The 25,544-nt window shown below is 42.3% G+C and overlaps 1 protein-coding gene across 1 annotated transcript; it reads left to right on the forward strand.

Annotated features, from left to right (window-relative positions):
• The first annotated feature begins 3,167 nt into the window (after positions 1-3,167).
• LOC147887217 (uncharacterized) lies at positions 3,168-23,320 on the forward strand. Its single transcript, XM_087394247.1, has 9 exons — positions 3,168-3,254; positions 3,355-3,523; positions 4,145-4,337; positions 4,672-4,879; positions 16,465-16,562; positions 16,680-16,720; positions 16,841-16,975; positions 23,078-23,156; positions 23,265-23,320. The coding sequence occupies exons 1-9, from the start codon at positions 3,181-3,183 to the stop codon at positions 23,318-23,320; spliced, it is 1,053 nt and encodes a 350-aa protein (XP_087250373.1). The 5' UTR covers positions 3,168-3,180.
• The last annotated feature ends 2,224 nt before the right edge of the window (positions 23,321-25,544 follow it).

The raw sequence follows: 25,544 nt of genomic DNA on the forward strand, positions 1-25,544 counted from the left end.
ACGCATACGACACAAAGGGTCCAAAGGCTAGCACACCCATGACTTGGATCCTACGTGTCTTACCTTCCACTCGCTTGGTTTGCTGAACTACTCATGAATATCTAAGCCTTAAAGGAAAAATAGATATCAAAGACACATGTGCCTACATGCTAGGTACAAAGTTGGAGCTCCAATCTTCCTTATTTTAAGCCTAGGTTTGTCTCAATGTGTGAATCAGTGGATATGGCAATGATATGTTATCGAGAACTAGCTATCAAGGCTCTTACTAGTCCCTCTTCTTTCAAGTTTTTCCTATGGATTATTTTTTTCATTTGTTTTGACTTTAATAACCACATATGAAGCTGTGTTGCTCCATCAACTCGCAAAGTAATAGGTTAATCGATTCCATTATTAAAGCACATCTAGAACAACCGAGGGCAAATTGCATCGATTGGATCTTATAATTTCGACTCTGAACTTGTGGGAGTCTTTGGGATTTCTCACACACTCCTTGAAAGATCCACACTTTCATTTTCTCTAGATCTCTGGCATGCACATAGTGTTCCAAATTTTTTCCTCTCTTAGACTTGCAATATGTCATAAGGGATAGCTATAACTAAGCATTAATGTTTTTTCTTGAATGTTTCCTTGCGTGCCATGATGGGAGAAATTAAGCCTACCTAAGGCATGCAAAACGGCCATGATCTAACAATGTAACTTTTCTTAAAAAAGGAAATGCGCAACCAAATTTGTAGTTTGAATAAAAGACACATGTGAGTACTACAATTGGGCACAAATACTAACTAAGTAGACATACTATTATATTGTCTAAAATAGACATGATTGGACTAACTAAGATACATGCATCTGGACTTTAAAAAATAACCCATATCTCACCAAAACAATCAATATCAGTTAGTTCATTAGATTCTATAAACACATCCCAAGTTTTGAAGAGCATGCATCCAGCTATCAAATAAATAGCTTCCACACATCAAGATATCAAAGCAAGGTTTGGATATCTATGGGCCACAATCTAGATATTAAATGTATATTGAAAGGATAAAAACCATAATATATAAATGCCTCAAAAGTCATATCCATATCCATTGCAAACCCCACCATTAATAAGATAAAGATTATAAACATAAATTGTTTTATTCTTTAAGTTCCAATCTAATTTCCAATTAAATAGTTTCACTCTTAGGGTGCAAGCTTGAATGTCCCATCAACAAAGGTGAGCGGTGATGAGACGAGGAGACAGATCTCGAGGGATTTGGCTTACACGGCTTCGACGAGGGCCATGGATCAAGCATAGCTCAGAGGGCCAAGGATCAGTCTAGCGTGACCACGATGATGATGACGACGATTCGGATGAGCATTAGTAGTAGTAGTAGTTTGTTTATACTTCAGCATGTATATGCTTTTGTATGTTGGCTCATTTGAGCGATTTTGTATCACCCTTTTTGAAAGGGAAATTTTGTAACAAACAAGGTTGTACATTTTCGGCATGTATATTCTTCTCTTTCTCAGCTCGTTTGAGCAATTTTGTATCACCCCTTTCACAAGGAAAATTTTGTAACCAAGGTTTAAGAGTTTATCTCGCTTGTGTGCTTGTAAACATTCTTTTGTAATTACTTTAAAAAAAACATTAGTGGGGCAAAACAGGGCTTGCTGTGGCCCTGTTTAGCCCCACTAATGTTTTTTTAAAGTTCTGTTAAGGGTCGCTATATAGTGACGCTTTACCAGTGTCGCTATATAGCGAGGTTTATATAGCAACATTTCTTTTCCAACGTTAATAGCGACGTAAATACTGACCTTTGCGCCCGTCGAAAAACAGCATGTGCCTTGTAGTGGTGCCTCCATCACTTTAGCCTTAGCAAAGGACGACCAGGACTCATTGCTTCCTGCAGGTGTCTTGGTCTCCTTATAGATATACACCTCCCTTTCGGTAGACATAGAGCATGCGCCGAAGGAATCATAGAACAATTTGATATAAGGAGGACGATGGTAGTTCAGAGGATGATCAGTAGGCCTACATGCTTGAAGAGCAGATGGAGAGGTGGAAGCAACTTCGGGGAATTATGAGCTCAAAGCCTAGTATTCGGATCAATGAGAAGCTTCTCTTATCATAGATTCAATAATCACTACCAAAACTGATGAGTAGCTAGCTGATTCGTGATAAGCCAGACAAAGGCGGTGCCTCAAGTGATATGCTGTCGCAATTGTAGAGATGATATGACCGATCTAAATTTTAAACCTTGAATCTTGAATCCTTGTACAACAATGAAAGTCGTGGTGTCTGATCTTTGCTCCTTGAGGACTTCTCTCAACTATTAGAGTGTGTACAATGGCTTAATGGTTACAAAACGGCTTACAATCGATTGCGGCATTAATATAGCTCGGCCTTGGAGTCAGTAGAACCCAACGCTACATGATTGCACCTAGAAGAAACAGGGCAAGCCACGTGGTAGATAAAAACCTTTTGTTATAAAATAAAAACTAGTAGGGGACCTACAGGTTGCCTGCAGCACAACATGATTGTACCTAGTTCCTAGAAGCAACGACCTAGAAGTAGCAACAAACCCATGTGCATTGCACCTTCTTGTGTCGCCATAGCACCTTCTCCATAATTTCTCAAAGCTTCTCTAGAATTCAAACATGGGTAAGAGCAGTTGGCAGGGGGTGCGAGTGTGTTGGACAAGGCTTGTGGAGGAAGATTGGAGAGGGTACCATATGGTAAGCCCCTTGTGCCACTTGTTGCCCTATTTCTTCCTTGTTTTACATTCTTATTTTTGGAAGATTTGTGAAGGTGACATGTGGAGAGAGAGAGAGAGAGAGAGAGAGAGAGAGAGAGAGAAACCTCTTAACGTCTATACCTTAAAAAGGTAAAGCAAGGGAAACGTCCTTCTTTGACTTAGGCTACATTCACCCGCGAGCCATCCTCCGAAAGGTGGTTTGAAGAGCTGCGGTCATAGTTGGCGTAATAGAATGGATGGGCCGGGGCACTCACATAGAAGATTCGTGTTCGGCCCATGAAGGCTACCCACTCCATGGCCAACGCTTCCGACCACTACATGATTGATCCATTCCATCTCATCGAACCAATCACACAAGGTGGGAACAACCCGTCCTTATAGACTATTGAGTACCCACTTCGAATCCAAATGGGTTTTGTGTCGGGTGGCTGCACAAACTTGCATGGTGGCTGCACAAACAATGAAAAGCTTGCGCCTTGAAGCTATCCTGTGCAGCTATTTCTGCATCTCTATACTGTAATTGATCTCCATCTTTCAAGTTTTTTCTTGTCTCTCCATGATCTTCGGACTTGAGAATTTGAACTCTGAGCTTCCTTTGCTTTGTTGGTTCACGCAGATGCTCTTCGAACAGTGACACACAGACCAACTACGTAAACCAACTTCTTGCGATCACTCCTCCAAGGGGTTGGAACTCGTATAATTCATTCTCTTGGATTATTTCCGAAGAAGATTTTATCCGGAATGCTCAGCAGGTTGCCGAGAAGCTCCTCCCTTACGGGTACGAGGTGGGTACTTCTGAGATTACCTTGAATTCAACTGATGGATTGATTAGCGATCCTAACTCATTAATACACACACACTATAGGTACATGTATATAAATATAGACTATACATATATACACGCATATATGTATGTATCTCCATATATAGGTATAAATACAGGTGGAACCTTTAAGGTCTTGGCCAATGGGAGCCAAAAGTGATGCCATTTCCTGATTGTGCACAAACAAGAGTGGGTGCATGCAAACAGCATCATCATAAAATGCCTAGCTAGCACCTGTGAACTGAAAGTGCCAACCGCACCCACAGATCCATCTCAACTCTCCTTTGTGGCTTCTTTGAGGTCAAACATCCCTTATGGTTCGATCTGCTTCACAGCGTGAACACTCAACCGTCCAAGGGTATTCAGAAAGCCACAGCATACCAAGTAATACTGCCTGTGCCTCCTTGTAATTTTTAGAGAAAAGCCCTGCCACGAAACGTGAAAGAAAGAAAGTCTGTAGCAGGCCGAGCCAGTTTTTGAACACGTGTGCCTGAATGCCAGAGGGCTAAACAAATAAAATCCTAATTAATATTGTGAGCTGTGCAAGGCTTGCTCAATACTCACCTAGTTTTTATATGCGCAGGGAGGTCATGATGGGAAGTCAGATCACCCATGGAGAGCTAGTGATATTGCTTTGCAAAATGAACCTTGCCCTTGGATGGAAGAATGTTTTGTCAGAGTGAACGAAAGCACAGAGGGCGGCCAAGCTTTCTATCGTTCTTTGTATAATCTTTATGCTTCTTGGGAAGTTGACTTCAGTATGTCTCTCATAGTCTGTATTTCAGCTGCAATGCCTTGTATTACAAAGGACAAGTTTGGGCCAACAAAATTAACGTCAACTGACAGTTTGAAATGACTCGATTTGAATGTCAATGAGATCAAAGTTGTGTCACAGGTGTTTTTTGTATTTCCCTGTGCTTTACAGTTCCCGCCTTATTCACCTTATTCCTCCAGCAATTTAAGAGATTGCTCTTGCTATCACTAAAGAATATCATTTATCCTGTTTATACGAAATCATCCCTTTGTGTCATATTTTTTTCATTCTAAACTTGTGATGGTTAAACATGTATTCTGCTGGTGTTTCAGGATCTGTTCTGCTACATTAGACAGTGGTGTCTCACCTTAGTTTAAAAGATATGGGACCATTGATGCAGGCTATACGTGAGTGTGGAAGGCCCATGATTTACTCTATTTCACCTGGTGAGAGGGCAACTCCAGATATGGCTCTGAAGGTGAATGGTCTTGTGAACATGTACGGGGTTACAAGTGATGATTGGGATTCATGGTGGGATTTGAAGTCTCATTTTGATGTGGCCAGGTATGATTTCTTTTTTCGGGATTCTTATGCAAAGATCAAACTCCTATCTTGGTTGCATGTGTCTTGGCAACTGGGCTATGAAAGCAACCTGAGGAGGACCAAGAAATGACCAACTTTACTTGGTTGCATATGTCTCTCAAGCAATCTAAGGAGGGCAGAGACAACCAATTTTCCTTGGCTGCACAAGTCTCTCAACAATGATCAGAAAGAACCCTAGCATGTATATAATAAAGATGGTGGGCAATAATGCCAGTTTGTTCTTTATATGCAAAATTTTGTTTTCATGTCCATAAGAAGTGTTCTCGTTAGTCCTAGCTGCCACAGCATCTCTCGAACTATGATTCCATAACCCTTTTGAATAAGTGAATGGGACCATACCAGATGGTTTCTAGCATCTTGGATGCAGTAGTGAGTTTATTAGAATATGTGTAGATCGAGCCTTCCAGAGGACATATACCTAATCATCTCCCAAAAGGTGCTGCCCTTTGAGAAAGCAGATGTGAAAACTGATTCTTGTGTAGCCTCTTGAGGGTGTACATCCCGATCATTTGCAGAATGCCACATGAGATGTACAATGTGATGTGGCAAAGAAGTCTGTTATCTCCAGCAGAGAAACTCGTTAAGAAGATCTTTGTATAAATTGGCCCTCAAGTATGTGTGGGTGTGTGGATTTGTTTGTGTGAGAGCATATCTTTATATTAATGGTGTACCGTTGGTGCTGATGACGTCGGTTGGGATGCCATAGTAGCTAGTCCTTGCTATGTGTGATGGAGTTTATGGTTTTCAACATTGTTGAGTGACTGTAATGAGATAGAAACTACACACTGTTGTTTTTGGCATGTTCATGAATATCATCTACATATATAAACTGTGGCACAGTCCTACAACCATCATGGGGGAGAGCAACTGAAGAATTTAGGAATGTATCTTCCTCGTATCGTGTACTCTGCTCAAAGCATGGCACACACACTCTTATAGCCCATGATGCCTCTGAAGCAAGGGACATTTGTTGATAGGTGAAGCTGTAAGGACTTGTCAAAGTGTTCTGTGTAAGCAAAGAACTTCATGGGATTTGCTGGGGCCAGAGCCTGCTTTGCCTTGGTCAATTTCAAGGTACCAAAACTGTAGCTGTGCTAAAGATCTGTCCTGTTGGAAAATGCATCAGTAATCTGACCATCAAGCCTTGAGTACAACTATTCTCCACCATGGTTTCCCTAAATGTAACACAAAGATAGGTCAACAAAACAGAAGCGCTTGAGAGTTTGGTATAATATTTATTAATAAAGATATGCACTCATGTGTGTAGATCCTTGGGGATGTAAAAATGGAAAGGGTGCATTAAATGGTAGTCTATGAGTCTTAGGCTAAGGGTAGTCTGTGAGTCTTAGGCTAAGTGTAGACTTGAGTGTGCTCAAGGATCACAAATGAAGGGGCATCCCTCTGCATGTGTCAATGTATATTCTTTGACAACCATCTTGCATGCATGCATATGCTTCTCTCTTGCACAGTTTGCATGTAGGTATCAATCTTCTACCAGCAAGGTCTCTCATCACGAGCGCACTCTTCGCCCACTAAAAGGCCAAACTAATGTAATCTCTTTTTTGTGATTCTACAATTTCTGAATTCAGTGTATTATTGCACACAGGTTTGCTATGTTTTGCACATTCAGTTTATCATGACTTTGTACTTCTATCCACTTCTAGGGAAAATGTACTGGGCATGGAGCATGCAAATTATATAGGATTTTTCTTGAGGGTACATATTTAATAGCCTCAAAAAGTTCTAGGTGGCTATTCTAAAATTGTTGCTTCCATTTTGGAAACGAAAGCAATTGGTGTGATCTGTTAAATTTTGGGTGGAGGTGCAAGCCCCCCCCCCCAACCCCCCCCCGCCCCGTCCCTCCCGCCCCTCTCTAGAGAAAAAGAAACTTCTATTAATGCTTTAGTAAAACCCAACATTATGAATCAGCTATCCGTATGGTTCTCATCGTGGAAGAAAATATTGTGAAAGAAACTGATTGTCGACCAGCCTGTTTTTAGAGAACCCAGCTTAGTGCCTAGGGAACCTCTCAAACAGGGGCCAACAACCAGGATGGAGGTCTATACAACCAGTGAATGCCTTGCTCCATGAATATGTGGAAAAACAGGAGGCCAAGCCTTGTAGAAATGCGCTCTCCTCCTGGTGGTTGTCTGATCTCATCGTCCCTCGCTCCCATATGGCGACGAGGGTGGCTGTTGGGGGGACTTAGAGGGAGCAATTTGGAGTCAAACCGCAAGTGAGCATGAATGCACTCCCAAAAGCACATAGAGGAGGATGGTTTCGGGCCATCCTTTCCTGAAAAATTCTGCAGTGGGACATCTTGAGGGCCTTCAAGAGCTTCTCATTTGTGAATGGGGCATCCACTTGCTTGCTAACGCACCTTGGCTACAAGAATCTGAGGGCACTCCTCCTCCGTCTGGAAAAGCTATCGATAGAAGGTGGTCATCTCAAGAATCTCTTGGAGGTTCGAGTGGATTTGTTTGTTCTCATTATGTAGCCACTGGAGCTGTCCCTGTTATTGAGTGCAAGCCATGGGGTTGGGAAAATTGCTTGATAATCCTATCCCCCTCACTAGACCCAGCACTATAGCTCAACACTACTCCTTTGGATCGCATTTGCTACCTAGTTGCCCCAATTGTCTTGTGGGGGAACATCCGTTTGTTGTCGAATCTCTCTTTCCTTGACCTCCTCCTCCTATAGCAATGCATCGGGAATCCACACCTCCTTTTGGGAGAGTCCATGATAGGGCTGCTCCAAGTGAAGCACGATTGGGGACTGGTCTGACATCGTTGTCCTTGCCAAAATGCTCGTGACTCTACCTTTGTGCATTGCCTAATTCCCCATGTAAAATCTAGCTAGTCTCTCAAGTAGTCCGTCATGCCACCGCTGGCTGAAGGTAGCGAAAGCTAGTCGAGAGTTGAGAGTCGAGAGAACTTTGCCACACTTTAGGGCTGGCAGCCACTAACTATGAATATGAACTGCTCCAAGGTTTTGCGCTTTGATGACGACATCATCGAGAAGGAGGCCCCATCCCACTTGTCCACTCTAACTCTAGATTGTTAAAGTCTCTTGCAACAATCCATGAGTTTGTAAATAAGTAGTACTTTTTTAGTAGGGAAGCCTGTTGTTGCCATGTGGCATTCTAGGGTGGCTATCCAATAAGCATTGTGGTATTTTTGCCCAGGCCTATACCTATATAAGGGGGCCTTGCTGCACCATGTACTCATTCTTTGAATGCAATCTAATGAACACTCATTGACAGCTGAGCCCTGTTTTGCTCTAAGCTGTCTAGGATATCAACTCCTAGACTAGGAATCAACATCCTAGCTTGTTGCTCCGAGCTGACTAGGATATCAACTCCTAGTCTAGGAATCAACATTCTAGCCTGTTCTTGTACGGCCCCTCACAAGCCATGGATCCCTTCACGGTTTCTAGGCACTTTTCATGATTGTGCACATTGAATCTAATTATTACTTGCTGTTTTTGTTCATCTACTCCTAGCTCCTATCATTTCTGCTAGCATAGGTGAATCTGTCCTTCCAAAGTATCGTGCCCATTAGATATCATTTATGGTCAAGGACACATTTTTTCTTATTTTTCTCACCAAGTATCTACCAACAATAACTTGCAAATACAATTAACTTTACTCAGGAAATCAGCAAATAAAGTCACAGCAAAGGGAGCTAGATGGCCCCTGCACCAAAGCAAAGACACGGATTGGCCCCAAACCTTGGCACCCCTTTTGGTATTTCTTTAATTGATTGGGAGGATCCTTGAATCTAGGCTACACAAAGATTGCAATTCCTTTGGCATCTCAGGTGTTTCCACAACCATTTGGCATCGTCATCCAAAGCGTAGCATTTGCTGTACACTGTTCTCACCAATCTTGGCAATAGGCATCCATTTCTGTCCCAAAAAAACTCGCACATGGCCTAGAAGTATTACTAGTGTTGGGAAATGGAGTCAAGTTGAGTCAGTTTTGGTTTGTTCTAGTGAGTCCTAGTGTGAGTTTTATAGTACTAGGTGTCTAGGAGTGCCGTGTGTCATATTGGGAGTTATCCCATATACATTTGGTACTTAGTGTGTGCTGGGATTCCCTTCGTCGCATGTTTTGGCTGACGGGTGGATATGGCGAGTCGCACCAGATCTCTTGGTTATGTGTCTTGGCAGAGTAGAGAAAGACAACCTCTCCCATCATGTGGTCAGCAGGCCTGATCATAAATCCTCTCTTTCTACTTCATGTTGTAGGTTGGTGTGGTGGAGCTCTCAATGTGGGCTGGTGGAGCAGAATTTTTGGGGAGGAACATGCACTCTCTCTCTCTTTCTCTCTCTCACTCTCTTTCTACTTCACGTTGAGGGCTGGTGTGGCAAAGCATTCAACGTGGGCTTGTGGAGCAGAATTCTTGGGGAGGAACACTCTCTCTCTTCGTGGGCTGGTGTGGCGGAGCTCATGGGGAAAGACTCCTATCGTGGCATGGCCAGTTTGATGAGGGTCGTTTCTTTTGCAAGATCCGCTTGATGCTGGAAGTGTTTGTTTGCACCCTCTCTTTGTTCTGAGCACTTAGGTGGCTACGTGGGCACTAGTGGTGGCTGTGGGGAATCGTGTGGCCAAGGGTGAGCTGATAGTTGTTGGAACTAGATGGGAGGCAAGGTAGTCTAGGCTATAAGACATAAAAGACTAGACTAGATAGCAAACATAATGGAATAGAAATGGAAATGGAAATGAAATGCTAAAAAGAAATGAATAACCAAAGGAAAGTACCTACATAACCAAAAGAGGCTCGAGGCTTGATTGATTTGACAAGTGAAAGTACAATGCCTTTATAGGATAGGCACACACACACTAAGTACCAAATGTATATGGGATAACTCCCAATATGACACGTGGCACTCCTAGACACCTAGCACTATAAACCTCACACTAGGACTCACTAGAAGAAACCAAAACTAATTAAACTTGACTCCATTTCCTAAAACCCCCCCATGGAGGAAAGATGAGTGACTACTGGAATGGAACCAAGAACAAAACATGACGATGGTCATCGGACTGTGTAATGACGGTCTAGAGCTAGACATGGCTCCCATGCTAACTCAGAGGCAAGTGAGCATGGCTCAAAGGCTAGTGAGCATGGTATAGACTCAGAGGCTCAGAGGCTCATCATGCATGGGTGTATAACCAACTTAGAGGTCTAGGAGACTAATGCACCATCATCCTAGAACTCACATGCCAGGCCTGATAAATAGACCTATCAAAGCCAATACATGGCTCCCATAGTACATCCCCCTCCTAGCTCCAGGGACTAATGAGAGACATGTACCACACACCATAGAATACCCATACATCATTTTAGAGGATTATCCAAGGAAGAGAACCTTTATTGACTCAACACACATGATTTATTGCATTCATTTTTTGGAAACACCCACAAGGCAAAGTACATAAACTTGTGTTAGAGGGTCGTCATCTTCATCGTCACTAGTGGCGGCTACAACCCAATTGGCATGGCCCTTAGTTTGTTGTTTGGAAAGCTTCTGGTAGCATCCGTCCTCCGTATGACCAAGCTTGTTATAAAAAGTGCACGTGAGCAGCTTGAATGACTTTGTCTTTCCATGTGCTGGCGGAGGAATGGGTTTCCATTTGTTGGTGGAGGCAAGAGTCTCTGTAGTATCTGATGAATAGATCTGAGATTCTTTGTTCCGGTGATCTTTTTTCGAGAAGAAGAGTCACCATATCATCAAAGGTAGTCGTGGCAAGCCTAAGTACTTCAAGATGTGCTCAAAACAAGTGACTCCTGCCTCTAAACCTATCAAAGCCAATACATGGCTTCCAGAGTACATCCCCCCTTTGCTTCATAACAGGACAACCAATACATCTTTTTAGGAGGAATATCCAAGGCAGAGGACCATCAGACTCAATGATAACCAAACACTCAATATATATAATTTTAGGGGGACTACCCAGGGCAGAGGACCCCAAAATACATCAAGCTGTAGGAAGAATAAAAATAGATCTCTTACAATAAAGCACTAGGCATGGATGCCCCAAAATATGTGTTGGTGAAGTCCATGGGGTAGCTACATGGAGCGGTCATGGCATGAATCTCAAGATAGAAGATGGAGAGTCACCTAAAAATTGATGTAGAGTCCGGAGGTGCCACAAGGACTAGTAGAGTCACTCAATGTGCAAGCCTAGCACCATGGGCAATCAGAGAAGTAATCAGAGAAGCCGGAAAGTAACCGTACCTCACATCAAGATCATTTTTCTTTATGTTCTTGCTGCAAATTAGTGTGGATTCTACACACCGTTATAGAAGGAGGATGAGGTGTGCAATGTGGCAGCTCGAATGGCGAGAAGATAAAGCTTCGTGGGCAATAGGAGAAGCGTGAGCAGCAGGAGAAGCAGCGTGGGCAGGTAAATGGCGGGAAGAGAGGATAGCTACGTGGGTAGTAGGAGAAGCTGCATGGGCAGCTACAGCTTAGCTTCGTGGGCACCAACTGGAGCAGAAAAAGATGGAGGTGAAGATTAAGATAGTGACAGTAGGCTGAAAACTATCATTCCGTGAACTCAAGAATAAAATCTGCGCGCACGAATAATTTTCGTCACCTTTTGCAGGAGCTATATATTTTCATAGAAAACTCAAATTGCAATGATGTAAAGACGAAAATTGTAGTACTCAAGGTCCTCTACAACTTTCCTGAAGACACAAAGTCGTGATTCCGCTTCCAAATCTAGATAGAAGCGTCACATCGTCCGCAGGTCACAAAGAGAGCAACAGAAACAGCATCACTCCAGGACGTCTTTGTAGCTGAAGGAAGGAAGAGAGCTCACCAAGGAAATGGAAGAGAGGTGGCAGAAGCTCAAGTTGGAGAAGACAACGTTGGAGGAGAATCCCAATGTTGATGAAGCCTTCAATGAAGAGGAGTAGGGAAGGGGAGCTCCTTCAAGAGAAGAGAGGGCAGCTTCTCTTTCCGGCCACCCTCTACCTCATGGAGAAGCAAGGAGGAATGGAAGGGCTAGGAAGGAAGGCTTTGATACCATATGAAGAGAAATGGTAGCTAGCTAGGAACGGAATGGAAATATGGAAATCATAATGGAAGGCAAATTGGAAAGGAAGGAAAGTACAAGTGCAAGGCAATAACCAAAATACTCACAATGTATTGATAGCTTGATGTTGACTGATATGAAAAGACTCGAGACAAGTACAACACTATATTGTGTGACACTAGACTCTAGAAATCCATAGTGTATATGGGATAACTCCTAATATGACACGTGGCATGTCTAAGACTCACTAGACTATAAAACACCCCCTAGACACCTAGAACACTCATTTTTTACTCTGGCTTCATATTCCAACAACTCCTTCCATACTATTCATGAGGGCAGCCATTTTATCCTCATCATCCGGGGAACACTTCAGGATGGAAAGTTTTTGAAAAAGATATTGGACTTTTACTAAATGTACACTCAAGGTATCACTATCCTCCATTTTCAACTTATAAAATTGCAACCTCAAGAAAACCTTAGAGTTTGTGATTTTAATACCAAAAAGATTCTCGAGACGCACCCAAATCGCCTTGGTTGTGAATTTGAAGTCAACATGATGAATCAAAGTGTCATCGAGGCAAAGTCTGATAATGGCAATAGCCTTTGAGTTGTGTTGCTTCCAATTCTTGAGTTGTTGGAAATCTGTTGTTATAGCATAGTCCTGATCATCCTCAATAGCATACCATATATTTTCTTTCATGAGAAGCAGCTGCATCTTAGTTTGCCAAGTAGGGAATCCTTCCCCCTTGAACTTCTCCACGAGTAATGAGGTTCAAGAGAGAGAAATCATTGTGTACCTCGGGAAATGGCAAAAGAGAAAAAAACGGGTAGAAGAGAAAAAAGAACGTGCAATTTGACATAGAATGGTGGCTGCTGTAAATGGCGGGCAGCAATGGAGCAGAAAACAAGCAGAATGGCAGGCAGATTGGAGCATAAAATGGACGGAATGGCGGGCATAATGGTGAAGGTACATGGTGGAGAGAGAGAGAGAGAGAGAGAGAGAGAGAGAGGATAGGGAGAGAGATAGTGATACTCAAAGAAAAACATCATGAAATGGAAATGAAATGATTAAGCAATGAAAAAATGAAAGTACTCACATGTAGACCAAAGAGCTTGTAGGCTTGATACTTGATTGATTTGACACTAGACAAGTACAGCTCTTATATAGAGCGCACACACATATATGAACACCAATGCATATGGGATAACTCCCCATGTGACACATGGCATCCATAGGACACACTAGACTAGAACTCACACTAAAACACACCAAACTGACTCATCTTGACTTCATATTCTAACACCCCCCATGAAGGCAAGGTGAGATTACGGGAATGGAACCAAGGATAGAACATGACAATGACGGTATCTACTACTCTGTGCAATGTCTGAACTAGACATGGCTCTCATGCTTACTCAGAGGCTGAAGTCTGAGCATGGTTCAGAGGTTAGACTGAGCACTCACATGGCTTTACGTCCAAAACATGACTCCGTGGCTCATGTCTCAGCATGGATGCATGACCAACTCAACGGTCTAGAAAACCAATGCACCAACATCCTGGAACTCATATGCCAGGCCTGATAACTAGACCCTATCAATGCCAATACATGGCTCCCACAAAACATCCCCCTCTTGACTCTAGGGACTAACTAGGAACATGAAGTCACACACCATAAATATAAGGAATACATCATTTTAGGAGGACTATCCAAGGTAGATGACCTTTATTGACTCAACACACATCATTTATTTCATTCATTTTTGGGAAACAATCCAGGGCAGAGTACCCAAATAGAACTAACCATTATCTATTATTTCAAATAGATCATGCAAAACAATAGATAAAGCTCATCGGTCAGGTCCAGTAGATGTGGCGTAAAGATTCTCGAACTTGGCCTTGATTTCCATGGCTGAAGCAGTGGGGTCAAAGTGACGAAGTAATTTGTTATCCAACCTCATACTGATACGAGCCAATGCTTTCTCTCTAGATGATATGACTTCTTCACGAGGGCGAGGCTCCATGGTAGCAAATCAATCTAAGGTAGTGAGACGGTAGACAAGTAGCTCCCACAGGTAGAAATCCCACGGGCAGAAGTAGCAGATGGAGCAGCAAATCATGGGCACCAGCAAATCGAGGGCACCCGCGAATTGGGAGCAAAGTGAGGGCAGATCAGCTCAGTGGCTCATCTGTATTTGGAGAGGCAATGAGTAGCAAAAATGATGCACCAATCGAGGCAGTAGGCAGATGCAAATGGTAATTCAATCGAGGGCAAAAGGCAGCTGCAAACAATGCATTAGATGGGCAGTCTGTACGGGCAGACTGGGAGGAGTGCGAGCAGTACGGAGGGATGGTACGGGCCTGTTGTGCACGATGGCAGGAGCAGACAGAGCTGGCGGCAGTCCTGAGGGCTGGTACGAGCTTTGTATGAATACAGATCAGTTCGTGTTGTTCCGTATAGTCTGTATGGACTGTACGGCCTGCTTGCAGCGGGCTGTATGGCCAGTTTGCAGGTCGATGAAGTAGCTGGAGGCGAGGCTACTAAGGCGGCTGATGGCGAGGCAAAAGAAGCGGCTGTTGGCGAGGCATTTTGGGCTGAAGAAGGGGTAGTTGATGGCGAGGTAGATCAGCTCCGAAGGTGAGGCTAAGGTAGGAGAAGAGAACAAGATGGGGAGAAAGGAGTGGAAAGGAGCTCAATCATGGAGGAGAGAGGAGCTTCCATTTGTGGGCTTCTCTCATCCTCTACGTAGAGCAAGAAGAAGGGGAAGGTAGGAAGGGAGGCTCTGATACCACATGAAGGTACATGGTGGAGAGGGAGAGAGAGAGAGGGTAGGCTAGGGGGAGAGATAGTAATACTCAAATAAAAACATAATGAAATTTAGATGAAATGATTAAGCAATGAACAATTGAAAGTACTCACATGTAGACCAAAGAGCTTGTAGGCTTGATACTTGATTGATTTGACACTAGACAAGTACAGCTCTTATATAGAGCACACACACACACAAATGAACCCCAATGCATACGGGATAACTCCCAATGTGACACGTGGCATCCATAGGACACACTAGACTAGAACTCACACTAGAACACACCAAACTGACTCATCTTGACTTCATATTCTAAGAAATGGCAGCTAGGTAGGGCAGAATGGCATGGATAGAAAGTTGGGGCTGCAACTGAAGTCTCCAACGTTTGTTGAGGTCAACCTTGAAGAATACATGGTTGGAGAAGCCACAATGTCGTTGGAGAAGCTCATTGCTGGAGAAGCCAATTGTCGGGGAAGATGGGTTGAAGGGGAAGGGTGATCTATCTTGGAGAAGAGGATAGCTTCCATTTGCGAGCCTCCCTCATCCTCTAGATTGAGCATGGAGAGTAGGGAAAGGGCTAGACACATGGCTCTGATACCACATGTTGGAACTAGATGGGAGGGAAGGAAGTCTAGGCTAAGACAACATAATGGAAATGGAAATGGAAATGAAATGCTAGAAAGAAATGAATACCCAAAGGAGAGTACTTACATAACCAAAAGAGACTTGAGGGCTTGATTGATTTGACAAGTGAAAGTACAATGCCTTTATAGGATAGGCACCTCAGCCAAACTCTCGTGCGATACCTCATAATGTCCTTGCTCTGTGTATCGCCAAGAGCCATGCTAGAAACTCCACCAAGTGCGATGGAGTGACAAGACCTACGCGATCCCCCCTAGAGCTCCTTCTCCTTGCTTTGCCAAAAGCCACTGACGTGAAGCTCCTGTGTTTTGCCAAAAAACCATGCGACCTAGAGCTCCAACACCCACTTGACATGAACCTGGAACTCCCATGCGACGTGAAGCTTTGAATTGCCATGCTTATTTTTAATCTAGTAATGCACATAGTGAATTCCTTGATTAGAATCCTGCCACGTGGCATAATTAATTCACCCCAAGGCACATTTAATTCCTAGGGGACCTTTGCCCACTTAACTATCCAAGGCCTTGCCCACATGCAGGCTGAATGTATTCACAAGTAAATTTCACTATTTCTCAGTTAAAAATTCACGTCCTTGTGACACTAGGTTGGGATATTAGGGCTTAATTAGCCGGCTGTTAGTTACCTTAGCTACACTATTTAAGCCTTCTCCTCCAGTACATAAAATTTTCTCGTCTTATTAATGATGTGATTTTGGATTATTCTTGAAGTACTTTGAATGCAAAAGCATGTAAACAATGGCTATGGATTGATAGAATAGATTGGAAACACATGTACTATTACTTCTAGTGAGTTCGCAACAACTTTTGATCCATGTGTAGATAAGAATGCAACTTTCCAATCGCCATAGTAATGTTTGAAATCATGTTAGCAGACATGGCCAACTTTCATCTAGTGTAGCTGCATTTCACAGATTGTGGTTTGTAGAAATTCATTCATTTTTCTGGTTTCTTCATTAGAAAAAGCTCTTCCTTCATCTCTAAGATCGTCAATTATTTCAAGTTTTTATTTTGGGAGTTTCTGCAACAGGGATTTTGCTGCTGCAGGTTTAATTAATGCATCTTCATTAGGTGGATTTTCTTGGCCAGATTTAGACATGCTTCTTTTAGGATACCTTACTGGCCCTGGTAACCTTTTACTGATGCCACAATTTTTTATGGTGTATTTAAAGTTTAATATCTGAGCTATTAGTGTAAATTGTTCCTATTAAATTGATCAAAGTCGTGTTTATATGTTGAAAATAGATTCAAATCAGGGTCCCCACAGATTTTGCAAATTAAGCCTTGTGTAGCAGAAGACTCAGGTATAGTAGAACCCTGCAAAGAAATTTTCTTTCTTTTCTTGAATAAGTTATATTTATCTTGTTCTCTGTTCTCTAATAAAGTTCAGAAAAGTGTTCTTGCAGATGACTCTTTGGGCAATATCCAAGTCTCCTCTCATGTTTGGTGGTGATATGATGAACATAGACCAAACAACACTTAGTATCTTAACAAATCCAAAAGTGCTTGGCATCGATGCCTATAGTGTTGACAATATGGAGGTAATTTTTACAGTATGAATGAAGTGGGAACATTAAAGAAATATGTAGTCAGTTTCCTGCCCAGGATTCTCCTTTACTTTGCCCCCATTAGAAGAGTAAAAATCAGTGAAGATACACACTTTTTTTTTGGGGGGGGGAAATCTTATATTTTTGTGTGGGAAACCCCAAAAAAGAGGTAAAAACCCACCAATAAGTACAAAGGAAAAATTTACAAGTAAAGCCTTAGAGCAAAAGTCATGAGGCAGCCAAGTAAAGAGTTACATATCAAGCTGGAGCCCCTTGCAGAGGGGATTATACAGGATGTTGCACATGCTCCTTCTCAGGTTGATCCTTGGAGTGAAGCTGAAATGTTGAGTCCTGCTTTATCGGATGCAGCTCTTTCGTCGGAGGATACAGATGTTGATCTAGTTCCTTTGCCTCTGATGCCTGTGCCAGAGTCTTATTCTGTTTGGGATGCAGATGTGCCATTTTCATTGGATTCTTTTCATCCCATGTTACAACAGGTTTTTGACCCTGTGATTTAGTGAAGATACACACACACACACACACACACACTTTTTTTTTTGGGTGGAATCCATTGGAAATTATATTACAAGAGGCAGTCCCAGAAACAGGGACTAGTAATTACAAGTATAAGAAGGTCTCATTATATCACAAAAAAGCAAGATAGTCTAAATCCCGCGCATGTAGACAATCATAGAATTATTTCCGTAGTGATGCCTAGAAGAAGTGATTTTTAGAAAAGGAGGGATCTCCGAAGACCCTATGATTGTGGTCCTTCCATAGGGTCCAGAGAACCCAGTAAAAAGAAATGATGAAAACCGTGCTGTAGTGGATGAAATCCAAACAACCAAAAAAGCTTGCCAAAAGAGGCACTTGGGAAGCGAGCCTGAAGCCATGGATGTAATAGAAGAAAGAAATCCCGAGACTTTGGGCAACGCTAGAAGAGATGAGAAATAGACTCCCTTTTAAGTACAGACATTGTCAACAAGTGGCAGGTGCAATACGGCGATGAGCTAAAAGCTGTCCAAAGGAAGAACCCCAATCAAAACTCTACACGCACACACACACACACACACACATTTTTTGGTAAGAAGCTGCATTCATTAGAAAAAATATACATTCATAGCAGTATCAAAAAGAAACAGCTACTACTAAAAACTAAAAACAATAGTAAAAGACTTCTAATGAATACTGCTTCTTACCCCCAAAAAAAGTGTGCGTGTGTGTGTACACACACTCTCTCTTTCTCTCTCTGTGCTCTTCTTTTCTTCCCTTCGTCTTCTGAAATATCACGCATTTCAAAACTTGAAATGGGCGAAATGTTGGTAATTGATGAGCTGGGATGGGCTGAGCATTAAGGGAAGAAAAGAAGAGCACACACACACAGAGAGAGAGAGAGAGAGGTGTCCATAAAAGACCAAAAAAGCTATGAGACCGCATTTTGTAATACATCATGCCACACATGTAGGGAGTTGGTGGTGTCTAATACACGTCCACCCTATGTATCATGAATGAAATGGCTAGAAAGGAATATATCAAATATACTTCCACCCTAAGAATTTGCCTCCCTTGTTAATATGGTCTTCAATTTAGAAGTGCTAGGCTTCCTCGAAGGTATTATTTTCAATTGGATTTTCACATCCCAAAGGGTGTCGCTTCAGTCCCTGCCCTTAGCCCATGCCCAATAATTGATTCTAGGAAGTAGTTCTTGTATCTTTATTGCTTGGTGTTCGAGAATATGAAGGTGACAATTGTGGCCTTCAAAGAATTTCCATTAAGCACCTTCACATTGTTGGGAAGCCTTTGGGCAGGCGTTAAAGATATAAGTAAATACAACTTCTACATGTAATACAGACAACAAGATCTTTGTAGAGAGAGAGAGAGAGAGAGAGAGCGATCATTATATAGGCTCGGTTGGGAGGTTGGTTGGTGCTTAGTCAGTGGCCTACTAAACACCGCCCACCTATTAGGGAACCCATACTGTCAATGGTCGACTAAACCCCTAGACCCCAGTTGGTGCTTGTTACCTTTGACCATCAAGCCACAAAGCTAGCCCGTAGCTGTGTAGTTACATGAGAGTGGAGCATTGATATCTAACAAGAGATCCATGAGCGTCCGACTACCCCTTCTTCAATGGTTGCTATGATTTTTCTAGAGAGAGATGGTGTTGAGATTTTTTGTGCTAATTGGTTGCCCTGACATTCTCCAAGAACCCATATACCTTCTCACACCTGATGGTCCTCTCTTCAAGAGGAGGATGGATGTCCCAAGGTATGTCAACCATTGCCACATTTGCATGCAATTTGATCACATTGCATGGGAATGTGCAGGACATCCTTCGACAGCCCTGCCACTTCTCCCCCTCTTGTTTAGCCTTCCGCTACTAGGTTCATAGATGGGTTCATGTGCAAGACCATAGATGCTATTGCTCACCACATCAGGATCCTCCTCTTCCCCCACTAGTTCCAAATCCTTTTGCACCTCTTATAGAGGTGAGGAGCTATCCTCGGAGAAGGATGATATTGTCACAGTTTAGAAATGAGAGGCTACCATTTCTTCTACACTTATTGATCTTGTCCACGGTTCTGCTGGCAACTCTATTGGTGAAAATTTACTAGATTCCCATGGAGCCCCTACAAGAGCAGATTCAGCCTAGGAAGTGTTTGCTACAGCCAATACCTTCTTATCATAAGGCTGAGCATCAAGCTTGTATAAGCCTCTGTCCTATGTGCCTGTTATCTACAACCTCATATCCTTTCTTTGGATCCTTGATCGTGCATTGGTTATCTTGAAATTCGACCAACATATGTTGATCATGGGCAATGTTTGAAACTGAAATCAGATTTTGCCTTAAATCTGGAACATACCAAACATCTCGGATATACTTAACTTTCCCATTGTCAAGCTGAATAGGAATGTGCCCAACTCCGATGATGTCTTGAGAAGCATCATTGGCATACGTAACCTGTCTGCCATGAACATGTGTGATGCTCTCAAACCACTCCTGGCGAGGATTCATGTGCTTAGTAGCACCACTGTCGATATACCATATCACTTGCAACAAGGGAAGCATCCCTGATTGATTTTGAGCATTCAAATCCCCCCTGGCATCCATCTTCTAATTTAATGCAGCAAACACAAAATCTCTATCATCTTGGGCAAGATGAGCTTCACCATGTGCATCTGAAGCACAAGTTTCAGTGGAGGCAACAAAATTACTGCTAGAGCAGTCCCTTTGCCTCTTCTTTTCATTGGCAATCCTTTTCTGACACTCTGCGATGTAATGCCCTGGCTTCTTGCAATAATTGCATTTGCCCTTTTTCTGATTTTTGCTTGAACTGCTTGCATTCTCCTCCTTGGGCTGAGTTGTATGGCTGTGTTTTGGCTCAAACTTTTTCTGAAATTTACCTTTTCCACCCATGGCAAGTGCTTGCTTACCCTGACGAGAGGCTTTGGCAAAATTTGAGCATCTCTCCTCTTCCTGCAACAAAAGCCCAACTAACTCATCGAACGAGAGTGGGACTGCCCTGAGAACAATGGTCAATGAAGTGACGAATGTGCCATATGAGGACGCTAAGCTATTAGAGTAATAGAAACGAGCTTCTTGTCTTCTATTTCCTCATCAATACTTGCGAGCTGATCACCTAGATCAGTGATCTTGGCAATATGATCAGTGATAGCTTGGCCTTCCTGCATCTCGAGATCCTTGAGCTGATTTGTCAAGGCAATGGCCCTTGCCTCATTCTTAACATGATACATATTTGCCAATCTTTCCCATGCTGCCTTTGCATCCTTGCACGACTTGATAGTCGTCATAATGTGCCTCTTCACATTTGTGGCAATCAAAAACATCGCTTGGGCACTGCGGCGGTCAAACTTCTTTTGCTTCTCTGTTGATGCTATGGGACTAACAGGAGGAACTATAGCAGTCTGATGTCTGCCTGTAGTCTGACCCGAAGAAGCTGTGCTGGATGTAGATGAGCCTACTAGCCTCACCTCATCCCCACTAACAATATCCCACAAGCCCTTACCAACCAAGATGTTCTTAAGCATGAATGACCACAAGGCATAGTTTGGTCCATCCAGCTTGTCACCCTCGCACAAATTGCCAAAACTGTCTGAAAGAGTCGACATGATGCAAAATGGGATACCCACAAGCTGCAAATGTACCTGCAAAAAGAACTGCAAGTCCCAAAAGTGCAACTGGCTGCAAATGTGCCTGCAAATCCCAAACTAATATTGGCTGCAAATGCAAAGTACGACTGGCTGCTCTGAAATGCCACAGACTGCACAATGCAATTACTGCAAAAATGGCATCAACCAATCATTGCACTCTGTTGCAATTTGAAGTGCAATTCCAAACTGAAAATGCACAACCCAAATCTGAAAGAGCGCACCCACGAGTGCTCAAATGCATCCAATGGAGCTCAAAAGCATTATCCGGTGCTAGGCGCCAATGCTACGCCATCTCGAGCAGCGTCAGGCTGTCTTGGTTTAGTGCCAGTGCATAATACCTTCGTACTCATCATCGACTGTTTGATCACCTACACAAGGCTTTACTCTGGTGCTTCGAAGGAATGAATTCACGTTCAAAAGAGTCGGCTCACAGACTTAACGCCACCGAGAAATGCTTTCTGACGCAAAGCACCAGTTGACGACGCCTTTGAATCTATTGCCCTGTCCATCGCCCACGAGCAGTGTTAACTCCTGCTTGTTTGTTCACAACAACCCAGCTGGGTTGTGGCTGGGTAAAGGCCAAGCTGTTCGTCTCACAGCAGGTGGATCTCCTTCCGGTTGCGTAGCATAAAGCTTGTGATGACAATGGCTATTACTTACGCCTGTAATTTAAGCTCATTGAGAAATTGAGCACATAGCCTGCATCACAATTGCATAGCTCCAATTTCTCCCATCTACAACTAGCTTTTCTGATCGTAGAATAGACTAGGGCCCAGGACAATCGTCAGCTGGGACCCCCCCAAAGGTATTTTTATTACTTGAAGGATTTGAATACACAAAGAGTTCAGCGTGGAAGCTTCGTTCCAAAATTCAAAACCTGAAGTATTACATGAGCTCTCAGGCTCTCTTTTTGGGCAACATGCCACTTGTCAACTTTCCTAACTCAAAACTAGATACATGCCATCAAAGGGCAACTTCTGGAGTCCTCCAAGCACTTGGTCGTGCGAACGTCCTCCTAGATGTTTGTGTGAGGCTCCATAGCGCTTGGGCTTTCAACCCCACTTGATACCTGCAATAAATAACTAAAGCACACAACCAATTCTAGTCACTGTGGGCGTCCCCACTGAATACATGTGCGCACGTAACAAATATATATGTATATATATATTCTCTGGCCAAGTCTCTCCAACCGAAGTTGCACAAGTCGGTTAACTGAAGTTAACCCTCTTGGTGCATGCCAAGTCTCGTTGACCGAAGTCAACACTCTCTGACTGTAGTCAGCTCTATGGTTCTCTGGTTAACCGCAGTAAACCCTCTTGGTAATAAACTAAGTGTCTTCGATCGAAATCAAGCTTACTTGACCAGAGTCAAGTATCTTTGACCATTAAAGGAAATCTTTGACCATAATTAACACAAATGGAAAACTCTTTAATTATGATCAAATAAATGGTCAACTCAATACTTTGACTTAAGATATTTACAGCTTGGTGACAGCTATTCATAGCAGGTATATTTCAATGATGAAATACAAGTCTTTAGGCTTTCAAGGATCCTATACTCCTGGGGAGTTTTATGTTGCATGTGTCCTTATAGATCCATGGAGAAGACGACAGTTACAGTGTGCACATTGAATTTAAATGTTTTACCTCTCCTTTTTGAACGATTCGCAGTTGTACTATATCGCTTCTGCATGCGTAAAAATTGCACATATAGATGTATCTGTTCTTTCTTCCCGTTTGCTAGCTTGTCTTTCTGTATAGCATTCCTATGTCTAGAATGTGCTGATCAGTCTTCATCAAAACAGTCTCTTCATCTTGCAGAAAAAGCCTACTTGTAGATGGATCCCTTGTTTATGCTTCCTTCTTTTAGCTTTTTCTTTCTGGCAGGAGTTTTAACTACTTCTCATAGTATTTATGATTGCAGATGTGGAGTTTAAGCCTGCCATTTAGTGAGGCACACAGATTGTGTGCACTGGCTGGAATGGATATTCATACTTCAGCAGGTATATGTCTTTAGCCATGTCTAATTATTTGAAATATTTTTGAAAACGAGACTGGTTGCATTTTGTGGACGAGGATTGTGTAAGAATTCTGAAACACGATTTGTCCAGACAAACTCCAGCAGAACAGTATCCGCAACAGCGTTGAATTATCAAATCAGAATTGATGCAATGCATGTTTATAGAACATTGAAGGTTACTTGTGCCAGGCAATTATTTTGTGGCCTTCTTCAACTTGGGACCATCATCCGTTATGGTGTGTCTTTCTATAGAAAGCATTACCCAACCATCTGCTGCAGTTATTCCAGCCTTCCTGCAATTTGGTATTGCAGAGGCATTCAAACATCAGTACCAATGCACAGGGCAAGAAATATGGAGCTCACAGGATGTTGGGACAGTGACTGATGTCTTGAGCACTGAAGTTCCTTCACATGGGTGTGCACTGTATGAATTGAAGTGTCAATGTAAGAACTGTGAGTTGTTCTCAAGTGAACAATAAAGACGGTTTAAATTTATACGACAGATGGTGATGTTTTCTTATCAATGAGGTGTAGTGGTACAAGTTCTTTGAAAGGTATCAGTAGTCATTGCTCAAACGATATTTACTTATACATGGAGCCACAGGGCTTACCACCGCCACAGATGTTATACAAGTGTAGCCTCTCAAGGAGAGGGTATATCCAACCTGTGTTAGGGGGTATCCCTTCCCTCCTTGCTGTATGGCCCCTTCATGGGTGCTATAACTCGAAAGACCATGGGACCTCTTGATGGGCATGAGCATTTGCTGCCATTATCATTCCAGTAGGATAAACTGGAGAAACATTAACAAGTAGTTAACTAGTTGGATAGTTGCAAGGCAGTTGTGCATTACTGACAGGCAGAAAAACTGTTCTTTCGTATTTTGTTCATTACAATGTAACGTCTCTCTCTCTCTCTCTCTCTCTCTCTCCACACTTGTAACAACCTCTAATCCATCTGTCATTTGGGTTGTACAAGAAATGCAAACAATTCTAATAGATTCATCAATAGTACTTGTATGGGCCTGTTATAGTACTGATGTAGATGAAGCCATTAATCTTTTAGAGAGATTTCAAGTACAACAAAGGGAACAATACAGAGGGATGAAAAATGTTTATTTGGAAAGGTAGCAATTAAAAGAACATGATGCAGCCATTAATCTTTTAGAGAGATTTCAAGTACAACAAAGGGAACAATACAGACGGATGAAAAATGTTTATTTGGAAAGGCAACAATTGAAAATTTCCAAATGTTGAAGATAATCCTCATGACTCTTGGAATAGATGATTATTACATCAAAGGTATTAAATCACAAATTTGTAAAGATACCATTCATAGCTTTAATGAGAGTTAAAAACCATTAGTGGAACTTGAATGGCATGATGACCCATTCATATAAACATGCCTAGACTCATAGGTTATTTTCCAAGTGTCTTATTCTTTGATTTTAATTTCATGATACCCAAGCTTGAGACCCACATTTGAGAAGACTAGAAGACTATTGCAATTTGTAATTGATCCAAGTTTTCTAAAATCATTGGTAAAGGATACCAATTTTTTATAGTAATCTTGTAAGTGCCCTATAGTCAATGCAAAGTCTATAGGACTTATCTTTCTTAGATAATTGGGCCTACACAAGGGGGTGAGGAAGGCATAATGCAGCCCAAATACAAAAATGCCTTCAATTTTCTTTTAATCTATTCATTTTCCAAAGGGCTAGACTTGTGGAGAGGTTTATGGGGAAGAGGTGATTGTAGGATGAGATCAATGACATGTCTAATAGCTCTATGAGGAGTTCTTCCTATAGAAGCTTGCATCAAAAGAGGATATTTGGAGAGGGGCTTCTAAACTTGGGAGGGATAGGAGGGGATGAAGTTGAATCTCCCTGAGAAGATGATGGAGAAATAACTATGAGATTCTAACATTAATAGGCTAAAACAAGGATAGAACATGTTGTAGGTTGTAAGGAGTATGTACGTCCATCCTTGACTAGCTTGCATATATTCTCTTTGGCCATATAGATGGCATATGTATCACATTGACAGGTATTCCCTCAAAGCAATTCCTTGCAAACCATTTCAACCTCATCAAACAAAGATTTATCTTCAAATTTTGGGATTGACAAACTTACCCAACATTGCTTATTCATCCCCACTATTTTACCTTCTTCCATCCAAGAATAATAGATCAGGATCATCTTGTGTTAGAATCCCAAAAGTCTTACCAAATCGGATGAGATCAAGTTCTTTTGGTTTCCGTTTTCAATGATGATTCTCATTGATGTTTGCTTGACTCACCCTCTAGTGACCTCTCTTGAATCTGAAGGATGATTAGTTGGCCCGAGAAGAGCCATGGCCATGAAAATTTTGATTT

The sequence above is a fragment of the Dipteris shenzhenensis genome, chromosome 23 (assembly GCF_047967505.1).
Source record: "Dipteris shenzhenensis isolate YYH24624 ecotype China chromosome 23, Dip_SZ_1.0, whole genome shotgun sequence".
Taxonomy (NCBI): domain Eukaryota; kingdom Viridiplantae; phylum Streptophyta; class Polypodiopsida; order Gleicheniales; family Dipteridaceae; genus Dipteris; species Dipteris shenzhenensis.